At 42.9% G+C, this 17,552-nt stretch overlaps 1 protein-coding gene across 2 annotated transcripts in view; it reads right to left on the reverse strand.

Annotated features, from left to right (window-relative positions):
• The window catches only part of rabep1 (rabaptin, RAB GTPase binding effector protein 1), a 135,282-nt gene that overhangs the window by 15,473 nt on the left and 102,257 nt on the right, over positions 1-17,552 (reverse strand). For both annotated transcript variants that reach the window (XM_060847962.1, XM_060847961.1), the window contains exon 14: positions 10,636-10,825. In XM_060847962.1, coding sequence (XP_060703945.1) covers positions 10,636-10,825 — 190 coding nt within the window. The remainder of the gene's footprint in view (positions 1-10,635; positions 10,826-17,552) is intronic.

Below are 17,552 nucleotides of genomic sequence, written 5' to 3' on the forward strand. Positions count from 1 at the left end.
AAAGGATAGGGATATGCAATATCAACTTATTGCACAGTTGGAAAGAGTGTGCAGGAATATAGACATCTGGGTTGATGTGTATAGATCTTCAAAAGGTGGCAGGATATGTTATGAGTAGTTAGCAAAACAATTGGGAACTTGGGACTTCATAAACAGAGAAACTGAGTGCAAAGGAATGCTGTATAAAACTCTAGTTGGATCACACCTGGATCCAGTTCTTGATCCTCACACCTTAGCATGAGACAAATAGTATTCCCAATATAAGAGGGGTCAGACAGAGGGCAAATGCAATGCAGTTGGAGATGGGTTTGAGCTTCATGCTGATAGATTCCTAATATTCACTGAACAGGCTAATGGCATAGAGTCATAGAGAAGGACAACACAGGAACAGATCCTTCAATTCAACTTGTCCTTGCTGATGGGACTAGATTTATCTAGGATATCTCATTTGCCAGCATTTGGCTCTTATCCTTCGAAACCTTTCCTATTCATAAACCCATCCAATATGCCTTTTAAAGTTGTAATTGTACCTGCCTCCACCACTTCCTCTGGCAGCTCATTCCGTACAAGCACTATTCTTCACGTGAAAAAGTTGCCCCATAGGTCCCTTTCCTCTCTCACCTTAAACCTATGCCCTTTTGTTTTTGACTCCCCTAGCCCAGGGGAAAGACCGTGTCTATTTACCTTATCCATGCCCCTTATGATTTTTTAAACTTCTATAAGGACACCCCTCAGCCTCCGACGCTCCAGGGAAAACAGCCCCAGCCTATTCAGTCTCTCCCTATAGCTCAAACCTTCTAACCCTGGCAATATCCTTGTAAATCTTTTCTGAACCCTTTCAAGTTTCACAACAGCATGGAGACCAGAATTCCACAAGTGGCCTAACAAATGTCTGTCTCGAACAATGCAGCACGCTCTCAGTCCTGTAATAGTCATCAGCCTAGATTAATGGTCAAGTCTTATCGCAGAGGCTTATTCAGAAGCTGGTATGCCAGCATTAAGTATAATTGGTGTCCCTAAGCTAGCACCATTACTCTAGAACAAACTCTACCGAAGTTATTCTATGGCTTTACAATGTAGTGGCCAGATCCTATTTGAGTACAGGTTTATAAGCTAAAAAGAACTATAAAAAGATGTGTATTTATGGGAATGAAAGAAGGAAAGTACAAAAAAGTTTTGAAACATAAGTTAGGATAGGATAGTGAAGGCGGCGTTTGGTATGCTTTCCTTTATTGGTCAGAGTATTGAGTACTGGAGTTGGGAGGTCATGTTGCGGCTGTACAGGACATTGGTTAGGCCGCTGTTGGAATTTTGCGTGCAATTCTGGTCTCCTTCCTATCAGAAAGATGTTGTGAAACTTGAAAGGGATCAGAAAAGATTTACAAGGATGTTGCCAGGGTTGGAACATTTGAGCTATAGGGAGAGGCTGAACAGGCTGGGGCTGGTTTCCCTGGAGTGTCGGAGGCTGAGGGGTGACCTTATAGAGGTTTACAAAATTATGAGGGGCATGGATTGGATAAATAAACAAAGTCTTTTCCCTGGGGTGGGGGAGTCCAGAACTAGAGGGCATAGGTTTAGGGTGAGAGGGGAAAGATATAAAAAGAGACCTAAGGGGCAATGTTTTCATGCAGAGGGTGGTACGTGTATGGAATGAGCTGCCAGAGGAAGTGGTGGAGGTTGGTACAATTGCAAAATTTAAGAGGCATCTGGATGGGTATATGAATAGGAAGGGTTTGGAGGAATATGGCCGGGTGCTGGCAGGTGGGACTAGATTGGGTTAGGATACCTGGTTGGTGTGAACAGGTTGGATCGAAGGGTCTGTTTCCTTGCTGTACATCTCTATGACCCAAAGTAAAAATCGTTGAGAGAAGATACCTATGTGAGCGAGAGTGGTCAGAAGGGTGAAACTGATTTTGTGAACATAGGCAGCAGCAAGTGGACAGTCCCAAGATACAAACTGTAGCTGTAAATGAACAGAGCAGAGTCCAGTGAAAGGCAAAGTGGCTCAGCCAGAAATGTGTAAGGATGACTAATGTTTGGGGACTAGGTGCTGGCCGTTGTTAGAGATCAGCATTCTAAAACAGTACACAGTCAACGTGGGAAAAACTGAGGACTGCAGATGCTGGTGATCAGAGCTGAAAAATGTGTTGCTGGAGAAGTGCAGCAGCCAAGGAGCAGGAGAATTGATGTTTCAGGCATAAGCCCTTCTTCAGGAATGAGGAGAGTGTGCTAAGCGGGCTGAGGTAAAAGGTAGGGAGGAGGGACTTGGGGGAGGGGCGTTGGGAATATGATAGGTGGAAGGAGGTTAAGGTGAGGGTGATAGGCCAGAGAGGGGGTAGGGGGCGGAGAGGTCGGGAAGAAGATTGCAGGTCAAGAAGGCAGTGCTGTGTCCGAGGGTTGGGACTGAGAAAAGGTGTGGGGGAGGGGAAATTAGGAAGCTGGAGAAATCTGCATTTATCCTAGGTGGTTGGAGGGTTCCTAGGCAGAAGATGAGGTGCTCTTCCTCCAGGCGTCGTGTTGCCATGGTCTGGCGATGGAGGAGGCTAAGGACCTGCATGTCCTTGGCAGAGTGGGAGGGGGAGTTAAAGTGTTCAGCCACGGGGCGGTTGGGTTGGTTGGTGCGGGTGTCCCAGAGGTGTTCTCTGAAACGTTCTGCAAGTAGGCAGCTTGTCTCCCCAATGTATAGGAGACCACATTGGGTGCAGCAGATGCAGTAAATGATGTGTGTGGAGATGCAGGTGAATTTGTGACGGATATGGAAGGATCCCTTGGCGCCTTAGAGGGAAGTGAGGGGGGAGGTGTGGGCGCAAGTTTTGCATTTCTTGCGGTTGCAGGGGAAGGTGCCGGGAGTGGAGGTTGGGTTGGCAGGGAGTGTGGACCTGACGAGGGAGTCGCGGAGGGAGTGGTCTTTCCGGAACGCTGATAGGGGAGGGGAGGGAAATATATCCTTGGTGGTGGGGTCTATTTGGAGGTGGCGGAAATGAGAAGGATGATACGCCGTATCTGGAGGTTGGTGGGGTGGTAGGTGAGGACCAGTGGGGTTCTGTCCTGGTGGTGGTTGGAGGGGCTGGGTTCAAGGGCGGAGGAGTGGGAAGTGGAAAGTGGAGGAGATGCGATGGAGAGCATCGTCGACCATGTCGGAGGGGAAATTGCGGTCTTTGAAGGAGGCCATTTGGGTTGTTCAGTATTGGAACTGGTCCTCCTGGGAGCAGATGCGGCGGAGACGAAGGAATTGGGAATATGGGTTGGTGTTTTTACAGGGGGCAGGGTGGGAGGAGGTGTAGTCTAGGTAGCTGTGGGAGTCGGTCGGTTTATAGTAAATGTCTGTGTTGAGTTGGTCACCCGAGATAAAGATGGGAAGGTCTAGGAAAGGGAGGGAGGAGTCTGAGACAGTCCAGGTAAATTTGACGTCGGGGTGGAAGATGTTAGTAAAGTGGATGAACTGTTCAACCTCCTCGTGGGAGCATGAGGCAGCGCCGATACAATAACCGATGTAGCGGAGGAAAAGGTGGGGGGTGGTGCCAGTGTAGCTGCAGAGGATGGACTGTTCCACATATCCAACGAAGAGGCAGGCATAGCTGGGGCCCATGCGGGTGCCCATGGTAACTCCTTTGGTTTGGAGGAAGTGGGAGGATTGGAAAGAGAAGTTGCTCAGAGTGAGGACCAGTTCAGTCAGTCGAAGGAGGGCGTCAGTGGAAAGGTACTGGTTGGGTCAGCGGGAATGGGAGAAGCGGAGGGCTTTGAGGCCATGCCCTGTGGCTGAACACTAACTCCCCCTCCCACTCTGCCAAGGACATGCAGGTCCTTGGCCTCCTCCATCACCAACCAGACCATGGCAACACGATGCCTGGAGGAAGAGTGCCTGATCTTCCACCTAGGAACCCTCCAACCACCGGGATGAATGCAGATTTCTCCAGCTTCCTAATGTCCCCTCCCCCCATCTTTTCTCAGTCTCAACCCTCGGACACAGCACTGCCTTCTTGACCAGCAATCTTCTTCTCGACCTCTCCGCCCCCACCCCCTCTCTGACCTATCACCCTCACCTTAACCTCCTTCCACCTATCGCATTCCCAACGTCCCTCCCCCAAGTCCCTCCTCCCTACCTTTTACCTTAGCCTGCTTGGCACACTCTCCTCATTCCTGAAGAAGGGCTTATGCCCGAAACGTCGATTCTCCCGCTCGTTGGATGCTGCCTGACCTGCTACAGTCAACGTGGAGTCAACAGACAGGCTGATTTCCTGAGTTCTGATCTTGGTATTATTTAAGTAGCTGAAGAGTTTACTCAGCTTATGCATCCAAATCAAGCTCTCACTTCCCATTGTTGTTCGTGATGTCAGACTGAACTTACTGGTGAGAGGGAGAATGTTTGTATTAAAGCATTCAATGCATCATATGCAGTCAGCACTTGGAGATGACCTCAGTGGGAAGGAGGGAATTTATAAATTACAGCAAGCTGTTAGGCAGGGGATGGAATACAGCCAAGCCTATCCCAGGAGTATAGCAGGGCACAGGTCAGTTATGGAAGATGCCAAATGTAGGTGGGTTAACAGAGGGGAACATGCACAACCATCATGACAATCAAGTAAAGTTAAAGCAGTTCTCCCCCAACTCTCTTTCCAATTGTTCCTAGATACCACGGTTACTGGTTCATTAATACTGAACAATACAGATCAGACACACATCAAATCTGCAGTGAGGTGTGGCAATTTCTGTACAGCAGAATTTGATCTAAAATAGTTTTAATAACATTGGCTTTTTAACAAACATTTAGTGCCAACAGCCCTGGCAAATTACATAAGTCCCTAAAGCTAGGTCACTATGACTCTGTGAGGCCAGTCAGTCTGTTTGAAACTAGTATTGTTTGTAATGTCACAGATATTTACATCACAACGCAATAGCAGAGACTAACAAAATCAAAAGCCTCCACAAAATAAACCAAGTTAAATCAAACAGGATGTACTGTTCCTAGCGATTAAAATGATAGTGCTGCCAGCATAGTTAAAGCACAGCAGCTTGATATTGTCGCAAATCCAATGTTATTTCACTGACAATCAATGGAAAGGTGTTACATATTACCAGACATGTCATGTATGATGCTGAGCTGAGGAAAAACACTGCTAATTTTCTCCCATTTACCTATCAAACTTGCTCTGAAATCAGCCAGCTGTAACTGTAAAGTTCTCAGGAGGTATTCGACCTCTGTTGTGACCTCTTAAAGTAAAATGACCAGAACTGTGCTTTGTGAACTCTAGACATGCATCACAAAGTTGTGCAAGCACTCAGGAATCACTAATTAAAAGAGAGCTATGCTTTTATTGTGGCACAGTCTTGGATTACTACCTGATCTTTATGTCAATCTGTTTCAGTGCTTTACTCCAACTTCCATTGCAATCATTTTAAAAAAAAAAGGAACCAGAAAGTAAACGACTGCAGAGAAAACCGATCTACCTGGTAGGCAAATAAGAGATCAAGACAAGTAACAGCACTGCTGGAAAAATGATAATTTATTTCAAACTTTGCTTCTTGCTGTCATCAGGACAATTTGAAGAACATTAATTTAAAAAAAAACAAAAACCTCACAAAAGGAGAGTCCTGATTAATTGGCAATTAAACTCCGAGAGGCATTGCTGCGGAAAATGCACCAATTAATGATCGTGGATTTACCTGTCAGGTTTTGTTTAAGTTTTAAACCAGGTAGGTTGATTCTGATTGGTCAGGGCATTGCACGAAGAAATGAAATGGTGAACGGCTATCACTTATTTCGTTGAGTTGAAGCAGGCTCCATGTGTGGACAGGATCTGTTTGCAAACTACAGTGCCCTATGTTATTAGCATATCTAACTTTCAGTGTACTCAAGAGCACTACACGATCAGTCCAACTGATAATCCTAAATTGACTGTCAGTGTAATAATCTCACCCTCCATTATCCAGTAAATGCTGTCCAATTGTAGATCCACATTAACTTGAGCATATGGGCTGGTTGAGATACGGTGATTGGATCAGCTTAGTCATTATCCAACAGGATGGCTTTGGTGCATCCCAATTTCATCAAGTTTTCATAGTCTCAGTGTCTACGTGTGAGATTGCTGATAAGGGCAATCTTCTACAGCATAGGACTGTAGCAATTCCAAAGCGTATAATGCAGTAGGGAGTAGTAGAGGACCCCTCTACTGTCGGATTTCTCAACAATGACATAGATAAAAGAGAGCTCATTTGATTCTTCCATTTCAAATGTGAACTTGAATGCAAGTTAGACATGAAGGGATTTCCCTACATGCTGATGCAAATTCAAATATAAACATACATACACTTGGTTCTGTTATAACGCACATTGCTTCAATGTGAATTAACTTTAATGCGATTGAAGACTTTAGGCCGTTACTAACAGAAAGTGAACTTCCCTTATTTGTATTGGCTATAATGTGATTCCAGCCCCATTAGCTTGAATGGCACTGTCATTGCTCAGGTTTCTCATAACGTGCGAATGCTCGAGAACTGAACTATCACATTGTATCAGGACCAAGTGTACTGGAAGTATGCAAGAGGTGGGAGAAGTGCAGTGTGGAGTATACTGGAAAACGTATTTACCCCCTAAAGCATAGGTCCCTATTTTTTTCCAAACAGACAACACATGCACTTGCTATGCCTGTTTCAACTCAAACACAGTAGATGATAGTCATTTGTTGAGTCATTCTTAGGACAATGGTTCAAATTTAAACAAAGGCTGAGAGTTCATCGTTAATCATGATTCATTAGTGCATTCTTCTTTGCAATGCCTCTACAAGGGGTAATTGCAAACCAATCAGCAGTCTCCTCTCATGCAGAATTCTTGTGAATTATCCTGATAAGTGCAAGATCAAACACTTCAACAAAAAAATGCACTTTTTAAAGCATTATTCAGATTCTGTACTACCAAATTACAAATGTAGTGTTGAAAGGGTCAATTTTAAAACTCATGATCACATTAGTCAGTAAAATATTCCATTTTAACTTGAACAATAGTTCAATGGCACAACAGAATACACAATGAATCACCCATTTTATTCAGATAAGGATGCCACAAGACATTGTCAACTGTGAAAAAGAATTGATTAAATAATGGCAAAGATTATGGTTCAAAACCCACAAGATTTCAGGAAGGAAGAGACAAGGAAGTGTGGGTAACAGCAGAAGGGGACTGGACTTCAGCACCATGTGGATTTGGAGAAGATCAGCATATAGGATAGTGCCTGTGAAGTTTAGAATTAATGAGACATTCAATCAAGCACCGCAAATGTATCATTGAGAACAAGGAAAACAAGAAAGGTAACAAAATGAGAAGGGTTGAAGACTAGAGGGATTGCCTATGCGATATAAATTTAACATCCAAAGAAGTATTTTCTAGTCTTTTAATTTACTTTTTACTGTTTCAGCACTATACTTTATAATAACAATGGCTAGGTGACCTCCTTGCGTTTTGCACACCATATTGTAACCTGTCAACTGTTGTTAGTGAGCCAGCTAAGCAAAACTCCAGCAGGCAAAGTTAATTGACAGGTAGAATGTAAGACAGCATTCACAGGCTTCATACTTTCCAAGGTGTCTAGAGTTAAGAAAGTCAACAATCAGGAACAGGTACAAAAAATTAGAAACAATAAACACAAATTAACAAAATTATACAGGTTCAAAAAAAGAACTTCTTCAAGGCTACTTATTATTTAATCGATTTCCCATTCCAAGGATGTGGAATAGATGTTGTGGGTCTGTTCGCCGAGCTGGGAATTTGTGTTGCAGACATTTTGTCCCCTGTCTAGGTGACATCCTCAGTGCTTGGGAGCCTCCTGTGAAGCGTTTCTGTGATCTTTCCTCCGGCATTTGTAGTGGTTTGAATCTGCCGCTTCCGGTTGGCAGTTCCAGCTGTCCGCTGCAGTGGTCGGTATATTGGGTCCAGGTCGATGTGCTTATTGATTGAATCTGTGGATGAGTGCCACGCCTCTAGGAATTCCCTGGCTGTTCTCTGTTTGGCTTGTCCTATAATAGTAGTGTTGTCCCAGTCAAATTCATGTTGCTTGTCATCTGCGTGTGGGGCTACTAAGGATAGCTGGTCATGTTGTTTCGTGGCTAGTTGGTGTTCATGGATGCGGACCGTTAGCTGTCTTCCTGTTTGTCCTATGTAGTGTTTTGTGCAGTCCTCGCATGGGATTTTGTACACTACATTGGTTTTGCTCATGCTGGATATCAGATCCTTCGTCCTGGTGAGTTGTTGTCTGAGAGTGGCTGTTGGTTTGTGTGCTGTTATGAGTCCTGGTGGTAGCAGTAGACTGGCTGTCAGTTCAGAAATGTTTTTGATGTATGGTAGTGTGGCTAGTCCTTTGGGTTGTGGCATGTCCTCGTTCCGCTGTCTTTCCCTTAGGCATCTGTTGATGAAATTGCGCGGGTATCCATTTTTGGCGAATACATTGTATAGGTGTTCTTCTTCCTCTTTTTGCTGTTCTGGTGTACTGCAGTGCGTTGTGGCCCTTTTGAACAGTGTATGTGTTGGGGTGGTTGCTTTTGTAGTTTAGGACTTGGTCTGTGGGTGTGGCTTTCCTGTATACCCTTGTGGTGAATTCTCCGTTCTCTGTACCATCACGTCTAGGAATGGGAGTTGGTTGTCCTTTTCTTCCTCTCTCGTGAATCGGATTCCTGTGAGTGTGGCGCTGATGATCCCGTGTGTGGTCTCTATTTCTGTGTTTTTAATGATTACAAAGGTATCATCTACATATCTGACCCAGAGTTTGGGTTGAATTTGCGGTAAGACTGTTTGTTCTAACCTGTGCATTACCGCTTCTGCTATAAGAATAGATTCTTATCCTGCCTTTTTCAGAATTTATTTTATACACAACATTCCACTGGACTCTAATGTGCAGAAGCTGTTTGTATTCGTCTAAAATCAATGAAATCCCTAACTTTTCAGGCCCCAGGACAGCACTTCACTTACTATTCCCCACTTCTAACTGATCTGTTGCCATGATGGCACATCAAGCGGTCAGCTGAGCTTGGTGAGGAGATTCCAGTTGACAGAGCACAGACAGGAGAGGCAGTGGGCAGGGGAGAAAATAGAGAAAGCATGTTATCTCCTGAGGGTCTCTGCTAACTCCCATCCTGCCTTTTGAAGTTGTGATAGAATCCATTAACAATGCCACTCCATCCCTTCTCCTATCTCTCCCAAAAACGTTGTAGCCACGAATATTAACTTTTCAGACTTGTTAAACCTAACCCATCCAATGTTATTAGACCCCCTCAATCGTCATTAAGGCTTCAAATTCTCCAGCTGTTTTCAAGGGAGCCCTCTGGTACTGTAGCCAATCAGTGAAATATTGACAACAATATGGAATGTTTCCCTAGCACTACTACCTTTTCAAAGTTGTCCTTTATTCAGTCATACCAACTCACCTCAATGCAAGAAAACGGCAAGTCAGAAGTGATTTTAACTTGGTGAAATATGTACCGTCTGCATTAAACATGGCAAAATGCACATAGCACAAAATTGCACTACTTTTTGAAGAGGTGCCTGACCTAGAAGACTATAGCTGCAGTTTCAATTTGGTGCGAAACCAAACCAAGAAACACAACTTCATGCTGAGCCAATCACTTGCTCCTCCTTTTGACTAGTGTCTCTAACTGAACACAGACTTTTCACTCTACAGCACCAGAGAAAATTATCCAACCTAACTCGAGCTCTGCTTCTCCAGCAGCAGGCCACATTCGGTGGCCTAAGCCGAATAAGCAAAAATCACTTCATCACTTTATCCCATGCTGTGGTAATGTTTCATCACACAGCCATATTTGAGAAAAACCATCATGAGTTATGCAGCACCAGACACTAAGCTCATATTAAGCTGTTCCTGTAACTGAACATAATTACTGATGGTCTATCAAAAGACCATACATTTCATATCATGTATATCTCTTTATTATACTAACAATGTGTTATTAAACCAGAGGCCTTGCCTAGTGATCTAGAGACAAGAGTTCAAATCTCCGAACTATAGAAAGTTTAAATCCAGCTATGTTGAAATTAAAATGGCCATAAGGTAATGGTAGCCATTTAATTGCCAGATTGATACAAAAACTTAGCGGGATCTTTAATGTTCTTTAGGGAACAAAATCTGCTGTCCTTATCCAAGCACACTATTTGTGACTCTAGATTACCCTCATTGACTCTTAAGTGCCTCTAAAATGACCTAGCAAACCAGTACAACTCAGCACCAAAGCCTCGAGAGTAATTAAGATTGCACAGTTAAACAGTTTTTTTCTCAGGAGAAATCTCATCACATAAATGTAACTTAACAAGTACATAAACACTTCATTGATCCGATGGTTGTACAATAAAATGTTTACTTCAAACTGAGAAATCTAAGTAATAGATTGATGCATATTTCCCAAAATAGTATTAATAGAAAAAAAATGTAAATGTTATTTGGCAGCATTTATCATGTGCATTTAAAATTAAGCACTTGACAAACCTACATTTTCCACTATACAGCATGTTGCATTAGTTTACTATGGACTTAAAGATCCATCCACAAAATGTGGAACCACCCAGATAATAGAAACTGCAAACACTGAACATTTTTTAAAAAATATGCACGTTACATTTTCATTTTTACTTACCAATCTCCTCTTTGCAACTATCTATTTCCAGCTGTAGCGTTTCTTCAATGTTCTCCTTCAGACACTGTTCTGCCTGTATCTGTTCCTTCAGGAAAAGGATTTCTGCCTTTAGTTTCTCCTCTAGGTGATCAGCTGCTGTCCGCACACTGACAATGTTTTCACGATATGTCTGCACTAGTTCATGCAGTTCCTGAAACAAAGAGACAAGCATTCAAACAGTCAGCACTCTCTGGCATATCCCATCAGCCAAGTAACTGCAGCTGAGGAGGCAGCTGAACAGTTCCTCATCCACCTCCACTCAGGGGATGGCCACCATTGTCATACACCAAGCAGCCTGAAAACAACTTTATTCCCTTTGACTTGTTGCCACTCCACAGCAGTACATCCAAGACTGGAAATTTGGATAGCTGAAGGCAGTCAACCTCCGCAGCATCTAATCTCTCCTGGCCTGAATACTGCACTACAAACCGGGAAGGAAACAGAAAGGTATTTTACCTTAAAATACTTGGTAAAAACCAAGGGAAGGTGTGCAGTATTTGCTCATTAACATAGTGAGTTGTGATCTACTGCTTGTCAGGGTGGTAGAGGCAAAAAACACGACTAGCTTTCAATGGGAACTGGATGTAGATCCGCAGGGAAAGGATGGACAAGGATTGGGGCTAAGTGGAGAGCACTTTTAAAGAGAAGTTGAGGAGCCAACTACAGACCATGCTATTTTATATCGAGTAGCTAATTCCATTCGCTGTTTGTTAATTTTTCCTCGACACACTCTGATGTCCAGAGCTACATGAACTCAAACAGCAAAGGCAGTAACTGTGCAGATTCACTGCTATGCCAGTTAGCAGTGTAGGTTTCCTTCTCTTTCCCCTTCACTGACAATGTGGCCACTACCTTTTGTCTGCCTTCCTCCTTTTAAAAGTGCCATTGTTTTGATCTTTTTTCCCCCGAAGTTCCAATACAATGCAACAGCATGTAAAACAGTAATTGCTGCTCCTGGTGTGTGAGGTAATCACCTCTAACACCAAAAAATACCTTAAAAAAGGAGCAGCCCTTAATGCCACAAATTTTTTCCATCCTCCATCTTGGATTACTCAGAATCCGATCTTTGGTAGAGACACTGCAGTGATTATAAAAGCAATTAGCAAAAGCCAATGTGGTCAAATCAATCATCATAGTGAATGTTTCCAATACAAGGGGAAAAAGGACTCAAGTAACCTTTCACTTAGAAGGCAATATACTAGGTTATATGTAAACAGGAAGAGCTATAAGTTAAATAATACACCAGGGTCAAGAAATAACTAGATATATTTCTGATTAGATTATTGTGGTGGAAAACAGCAAAGTGTTACTGCATAATTGGCCTATATCAACATATGGCTACTGCTTAAGTATGACAAGCACTTTGGACCAAAAGAATTGGCATAGAATACTTAGAACTCAATCACTACTACACTTTAGTGGAACTCCAGCTGGTGTTTTGGAGGTTATGATAGGAACCGAAATGTGGGTTGCTGACTTTCCTGGCCCTACCAGATGTTATCCTTTGTGGCACAGCTGTGGAGTACAAACTGATAAATCAAAAATCAAAGGCCTTCTCAGGGGTCTAACAGGTGGCACTCTAGAAATGAAGTGAAAGTTCAGAATTGAAGTTATAGAATCATACAGGAAAGACAGACACCATTCAGTCTTTCATACCTGAGATGGCCCTTTGTCAGAGCTATCCAATTAGCCTCAAACCATAATCTTCATGAAATACTCTGCAGACAATGCTTTTCAAGTATGTATCTATTCACTCTTCAGAATTAGTTCTGAAACTGCATCCATTATATTTTAAATAGTATATTGCAGATCAACATAATTTGCTGCATAAAATAAATGGCTTCTCAACTTCCCCCTGGTTCTTTTGCCAATTATCTTCAACTTGTTTTCTGTGTTACAGGCCATCCCACCAGTGAAAATAATTGCTCCTAATTTACTCTATTTAATCCTCTCAAATTTCTAATAACTTTATTAACTCCTCCTTAACCTTGTCTGCTCTAACCTTAACCATAATTGCAGCTCCTCCAGTCTCTCCAGATCACTGAAGGCCTTCATCTCTGAGCTGAACATCCTCACAAAAACAGCATTTAGCACTGAAGGAGGGACACATGCACTAGCTACTTTATAGAAAGCCATCTAACATTTGTCCACAAGCTCCAGAATACCACGTTGCCAGTATCAAGCACACTAGCCAAATAGCAGCCTTCAAGCCCTTCAATAATATATTACATGACTCATGTATTTTAACCAAATGGGCTTCAGGCACCAAGGATCACATTTTTGGCTCCATATTGTCTTTGTAAATTTAAATGTATATTTGGGTTTTGTTCTCTGTAAGTGCTTACTATCTAATTACAAAGTAACAGGCAATCAAATTTGAAAAGTGTCATACTTGGTCTGAATAAATATTTTCTTTGCCATGTATACACAATCAACTTAGAAATGTTCACTAATAGTATCTGAAAGCCATGTGAACGATTAGATTAGATTACTTACAGTGTGGAAATAGGACCTTTGGCCCAACAGGTCCACACCGACCCACCGAAGCGCAACCAACCCATTCCCCTACATTTACCCCTATACCTAACACTACGGGCAATTTAGTATGGCCAACTCACCTGACCTGCACATCTTTGGACAGTGGGAGGAAACCGGAGCACCCGGAGGAAACCCACGCAGACATGGGGAGAATGTGCAAACTCCACACAGTCAGTCGCCTGAGGCAGGAATTGAACCCGGGTCTCTGGCGCTGTGAGGCAGCAGTGCTAACCATCGTTTCTCTGTTGCTTTAACCACTTCAAAGCGAATTAAATAAATTAATATACTGTTTGCAACTGGATTTTCAGGGCTCATATGAACATACAATAAGTAACCACCTCAATCTAACTTTTTTCCTTCTTGCCCTTTTAAGCTGCTAACTCCATAACCACCTTACTGATTTTATGGGTTGGGCAGCTCCCTGCTCTTTCCTCCTGCTAACACTCTTCATCTGAGAGACAAAATTTGATAAAAAAAACACAAAACAGTCAAAGCAGTGGCAGACTTCTCAGCTGATGAAAGACAAATATAAAATGGGTGTCACGGAAGCTCATGTTGGGAAGCCTGAAAAAACCTGCACTCAGAAATAGCCGAGCCCTTTTTCAAGTATCCCTCCTGCTGTCACTGAGCTTCTCATTCACAGGAAAAATGACTCAAATGCCCAGTTTAGGCCATTCACAAAACAAAATCTGCAATCAGTAGGGCACTCAGTAGATCTGTCCCACTTGGGGTTCTTTAGCTCAAAACAAGAAAAGATCAGGTTCCTATAAATGTTGCTGTGGAGCCAACTCAAGTGAAATATATTGCTATTCCTTCAGTGTCTCCGGGTCAAAGTCCTGGAGTTCCCTTTCTAACGGCATTGAGAGTCAACCCACAGCACATGGGCTGCAGCAGTTCAAGAAGGCAGCTCACTACAATCTTCTCGTGGGAAACTAGGAATGGGCAATAAATGCTCGCCCAGCCAGCAATGTCCACATCCTATGAATGAATTAAAAAAAACTTCCCTGAATCTGCCACTATCACGTACTACTAACCCTACTTGGAATATTGCATACAGTTGTGGGTCACCACACTACCTGAAGGATGTGGATGCTTTGGAGAAGGTACAGAAAAGTTTTACCAGGATGTTGCCTGGTATGGGGGATTTTAGTTATTAAGAAAGGTTGGCTAGACTGGGTTTCCTTTCACTGGAATGCAGGAGGTTGAGGGGTGACCTAATAGAAGTTTATAAGATTATGAATGGCATGGATAGAACGGGAAGTATGAGGCTTTTTTTCCCCAGGGTAGAAAGGTCAATTACTAGGGGACACAGGTTCAAAGTGTGAGGGGATAAGTTAAAAAGAGATATATGAGGCATATCTTTCACACAAAGGATGGTAAGTGCGTGGAACCCATTGCCGGGGAGGTGGTGGAAGCAGACACAATAGCAGCATTCAAGAAGCACATCAATAGGAAGGGAATAGAGGAATACAGGTCCTGTAAGTGAAGACAGTTTTAGTATGGAATGGCAAAATGTGGCAGTGCAGGTGGGAGGGCCGAAGGGCCTGTTCCTGTGTTGTATTGTTCTTTGTTCCAGAGCCTTGGTTTTTGCCAGAGTACATGTCTGTTTTGCCAGACATTCAGGCAAAGGTTGTATGAGGGCATGCAAGAGTGCTAGAAGCTTGTACAAGTTAAGCACTGTGCCAGTTATTTCTAGTTTTACAATACCACTTTTGCTTTTGAAGTGGGGGGGGGGGGGGGGGGGGGGGGGTCATTTAATTAAGAAACACCACTTGACTGGGATAAGTTAGGCCATAATACTTTAAGTTGCAACATGTTTTCTAATCACAATGCTCATTTGCAACCATTCTCGAAGAGTCCATTATAGATGACCCATCTTGGCATCGTCTAGTAGTTCCCGCATCACAGATACCAGTCTACTGCCAGCTCGATTCACCCCATGTAATATCAAGAAATAGTTGGAGGTTCTGAATACTGCAAAGGCTAGTAGGTTAGATAACATTCAGGCAATAGTACTGAAGACTTGTCCTCCAGAACTTGACACTTACCTAGCCAAGCTCTTCCAGTGTAGATACAACATTAGCATTTACCCAATGTGGAAATTACCTAGGTACATTTTGTAGACAAAAAGCATGAGAAATGTAACACATATATTAGTATATATTCAATCATCAGTAAACTGATGGAAAGTATCAACAGGGCTATCAAGCAGCACTTGCTGAGCAAAACCCTGCTCAGTGACACCAGTTTGGGTTCTACCAGGGGCACTCAACTCCTGAACTCATTACAATGTTGGTTCAAATATGGACAAAACAGATGAATTCCACAAGTAAGGTAGGAATGACAGCCCTTGACTGACTATTGCATCAAGGGGTCAATGGGCATCAGGGACAACTCTTTGCTGATTGGAGTCACACCTGGCACAAAGGAAGGTGATTGTTGGAGGTCAATCATTTCAGCTCCAGGACATCTCTGCAGGAGTTCCTCAGGGTAGTGTCCGAGGCCCAACCATCTTTTGGTGCTCCATCAATGATCTTCCCTTCATCATAAGGTTAGAAGTGGGGATGTTTGCTGACGATTGCACAATGCTCAGCACCATTCACAACACCTCAGATAGTGAAGTAGTCCATACAGAAATGCAGAATCTGGATAATATCCAGGCTTACGCAGACAAGTGGCACCACACAAATGCCTGACAGTGACTATCTCCAATAAGACAAAATCTCAATCCTGCACTAATAACATCCTGGGGGTTACCACTGATCATAAGCTCAACTGGACCTGTCACTTAAAAACAGTGTCGACAAAATCATATCACATCATCGATGAGGCATAAGTCAGGAGTATGATGGAAAACTCCTGACTTGCCTGCATGGGTGCAGCTCCAACAACGCTCAAGAAGCTTTACACAATCAAGGACAAAACAACCCACTTAACTGGAACCGCATCCACAGCCACAACCACCCACTCCCTGCACCACCAATACTTGGTAGCAGCTGTGTGTACCATGCACTAGAGAAATTCAAAGATCCTTAGACAGCACCTTCCAAACCCACTACCACTTCCATCTGGAAGGGCAAGGGCAGCAAAATAATGGGAAAACCACCCCTGCAAGTTCCCCTCCCAGCCATTCATCATCTTGGCTTGGAAATATATCGCCATTCCTTTACTGTTGCTAGGTCAAAATCCTGGAATTCCCTCCCCAAGGTCATTGAGGATCAGCATGTGGACTACAGTGATTTTGAAAATATCTTACCATCACCCTCTCAAAGGCAACTAGAGACTGGCAATAAATGCTGGTCAGCCAATAATACTCACCTCCCATGAATGAATAAATACAAATGCAATAAACGAAGAGTTATGGGAATGAGGTAGGTAAAATCTGTATAAGTGTTCAATCAGCCATGATTGTATCGAAAGGCAGGGCAGGCTTGATGGGGTGAATGGCCTACTTCTGTTTCTATGTTCCTAAATCTCGCAGAACCAGAGATCTAAGTGGTTAGAGTGAATGAGGAAGGAAATTATTTGTAAGATGATTGCATTGGGGCTGAAAGTGGATGTGTCTCTAAAGACCCGATGGTTGCCTCCCAGAATGCTGAAACAGAAGACCTTTGAGACAATTGACACATCGATTACCCTCTAAAATTCTATAAAATCTGGAATGTTTCCTGAAGTTTCAATGATAGAAATGGTGCCCTAATTAAGAAGGGAAAGAGAAAGAAACTAAACGGCTGACCTGACAGCCTCAGATAAAGGATCTGATAAATAGACACTTGAATAATAATTAACTGATGATTGACAAACTCAGAGGGAGTTTTTTTTTGGAAGATATTACAAGCAAAATTGATAAAGCAGAGCGGCTGCATATATTTTGAGAAGACATTTTGATAACGTTCCCTGCAGGAGAATGGTTAGAAAAATTAAAGCATGTGGAATAAGTGGAAGTGTACTGACAAGGATTGGCCAACTGACAGAAAACAAAATAGGAACAAATGGGTCAGTCTCACATTGGCAGGCTGTGATTAGTGGGATACCACATGGATCACTTCTTGGACCCCAGCTGGTCAGGACATACATATCAATGATTTGTAGGTTGGGACAAAATGTAGTATTTTCAAATCTGCAGATAATACATAGCAAAGTGGGTTTATGTGTAGGTGTAAATGTGTCTTCAAGAGGCTTAATGGATGGGAAAGAAGATAGCAGATTGAATATAATGTGGAAAGATGCACTGTCATTCACTGTGTTAGGAAATACAGCATTGCAGAGGTTTTCTTAAAATTGTAAGAGGTTGGAATGTATAAATGTACAAAGGAACCGAGGTGTCCTTGTTGATAAGT

Source organism: Hemiscyllium ocellatum, chromosome 31, assembly GCF_020745735.1.
Source record: "Hemiscyllium ocellatum isolate sHemOce1 chromosome 31, sHemOce1.pat.X.cur, whole genome shotgun sequence".
Classification (NCBI taxonomy): Eukaryota; Metazoa; Chordata; class Chondrichthyes; order Orectolobiformes; family Hemiscylliidae; genus Hemiscyllium; species Hemiscyllium ocellatum.